Source organism: Nilaparvata lugens, chromosome 2, assembly GCF_014356525.2.
Source record: "Nilaparvata lugens isolate BPH chromosome 2, ASM1435652v1, whole genome shotgun sequence".
Classification (NCBI taxonomy): Eukaryota; Metazoa; Arthropoda; class Insecta; order Hemiptera; family Delphacidae; genus Nilaparvata; species Nilaparvata lugens.
Window position 1 is genome coordinate 21,931,409 of NC_052505.1, and position 2,020 is coordinate 21,933,428.

The following is a 2,020-nucleotide window of genomic DNA, read 5'->3' on the forward strand; positions in this document are numbered from 1 at the left end:
TTTTGACGGTTTAAAATATTCAAGTGCGGTTTTCACCATTCATTTCTTCTTAAAATTCTTCAACAAAATCATGTATCAAATGACCACAAAATAAACCTGGATTCAATATGGCAAATCCAAGATGGTGGACCAAAATTTTGAAGCAACATAAAAGTATATATTATAGAAGAAATAGGATCCCCAAAGAATCAATTTTCAAATGATCCTTGTACAAGAAATATTGAGCAGTTTCCATATTTTTCACCAACTCTGTATGTATGTCTTAAAGTTATTCTAGATTCCGCGGCCCTTATACAGTGCAAAATTAAAAATTTATTAATAAAAATAAGTCTATAACCATACCCGGTAAATTGAGATCGGTAAAATTAAAAGTTCATTAGTTCATAAGTAGTGATAATGCGTCAATAGTATATAACCTATTCCGTACATGTAGCTTAAAAAAAATTCCTTACGTTATAACTTCGATTGAATAGAATGACTCGCTATACGATCAACGTATTTTATATCTTCTTCAATCTTATAACCGTATTATTTAAATATTTGGGCATTATAGTTTTGTTACAGGCTATATCTTCAACGAAAAACAAAAAGCAATGTTAATTCATTTTGGAATTACTAAGTAAACTATTTGTAAAAGCCGTAGATTTACAAAACAAGAATTATTAAAATATTTTACTAACATTACAAGATGGCGTCGTTAGCGTCCAAGTGACGCTAGATTGAGCGGGAATTTGCTGTTGTTTTTCTTTTCATCAACTACTACTATTTTTGACACACATAAATATTGTTCTAATCAGAATTGGATAATTAGTAAATATTATAAGACTTATGATACATGACAAAATATATTATTACAATTAGCTTACTAACCACACTTTCTCCCGACGCTTCCGCTGCTTCACTCTTCCTCTTCTTGCCAATTCTTGCCATATCTGTATAATATTCTAACTAAACTCTTTAAAATAATAGACTTTAATTAGCCAGAATAAACCCGGCGTTAAATAAAAAATATTATATAAAAATACAAGATTACAAGTTGAAAACTTTGTGGAACGACACAAGAAATTTTTTACTTTGCAGTTAGCGTTTAACATCCAGACCAATCACAATCAACAAACAAGCAACAAGAACAACCGCCAACGCCAGGAGACACAAAATTTTTATGGCGCATGCGCTTTGTATTCAGTCGTAGTTCTATGAAAAGCCACTGCGAGCGACCCCGTTTGTCGCGACACAAAGTTTTTCGTCATTTTTCAGACTAAAATGTGAACAAATAAGTTAGAAGGTGATGTATAACAATACTATCACTATTATATACAATTATATCATATTAAAACTTAAAAATAATGTAAGCATAGAAACTAAGATAAAAATTCAACTTGCTTTTGTGCAACCGGGCTTTAGTGTTCTACCTGATTACATTCAAATTTCAATTGAATTTTTATTTCTAATCAATCATCATTGATAAATCAATAATTATTTTTAAAGTCACAATCCACAAATTAGGCGCGCTCAATAAGCAATAAGAACAACCGCCACCACCATGGGAGGGGACATTTTTATGGCGCATGTGCTTTGTATTCAATCGTACTTCTATGAAAAGCCACAGGGAGCGACTCCGTTTGGAGCGACACAAATTTTTCCGTCAATTTTTAGACTAAAAAGTGAACAAATGATATATAAGGTGATGTATAATTATACGATTAGTATTATATTTACTTATATCATATTTAAAACTTTAAAATAATGTAAGCATAAAAACTAAAATAAAAATTCAACCTGCTTTTGTGCAACCGAGCTTTAGTGTTCTGCCTGTTGGCATTCAAATTCCAAAAATAAAATTTATAGTCTATGTTACAGATAACTCAACTATTAAATCAACAACTATTTTACTTATGAAAAATAGTTATCATCAAGAAAATTAATCAAATATTAATCAACTATTATTGATAAATCAACAACTATTTCAAAGTCTGTGAGATATTACTTTTAACACGGCTCTTTTTCGAAGAGGGAGAGG

General features: G+C 30.4%; 1 protein-coding gene across 1 annotated transcript in view; it reads right to left on the reverse strand.

Moving 5' to 3' along the window:
* The window catches only part of LOC111057839 (chromodomain Y-like protein), a 39,766-nt gene extending 38,419 nt beyond the window's left edge, over positions 1–1,347 (reverse strand). Inside the window, exon 1 of the mRNA XM_022345310.2 lies at positions 871–1,347. Within this exon, the coding sequence (XP_022201002.2) occupies positions 871–930 (60 nt within the window). The 5' untranslated portion in view covers positions 931–1,347. The remainder of the gene's footprint in view (positions 1–870) is intronic.
* Between the last annotated feature and the right edge of the window lie 673 nt (positions 1,348–2,020).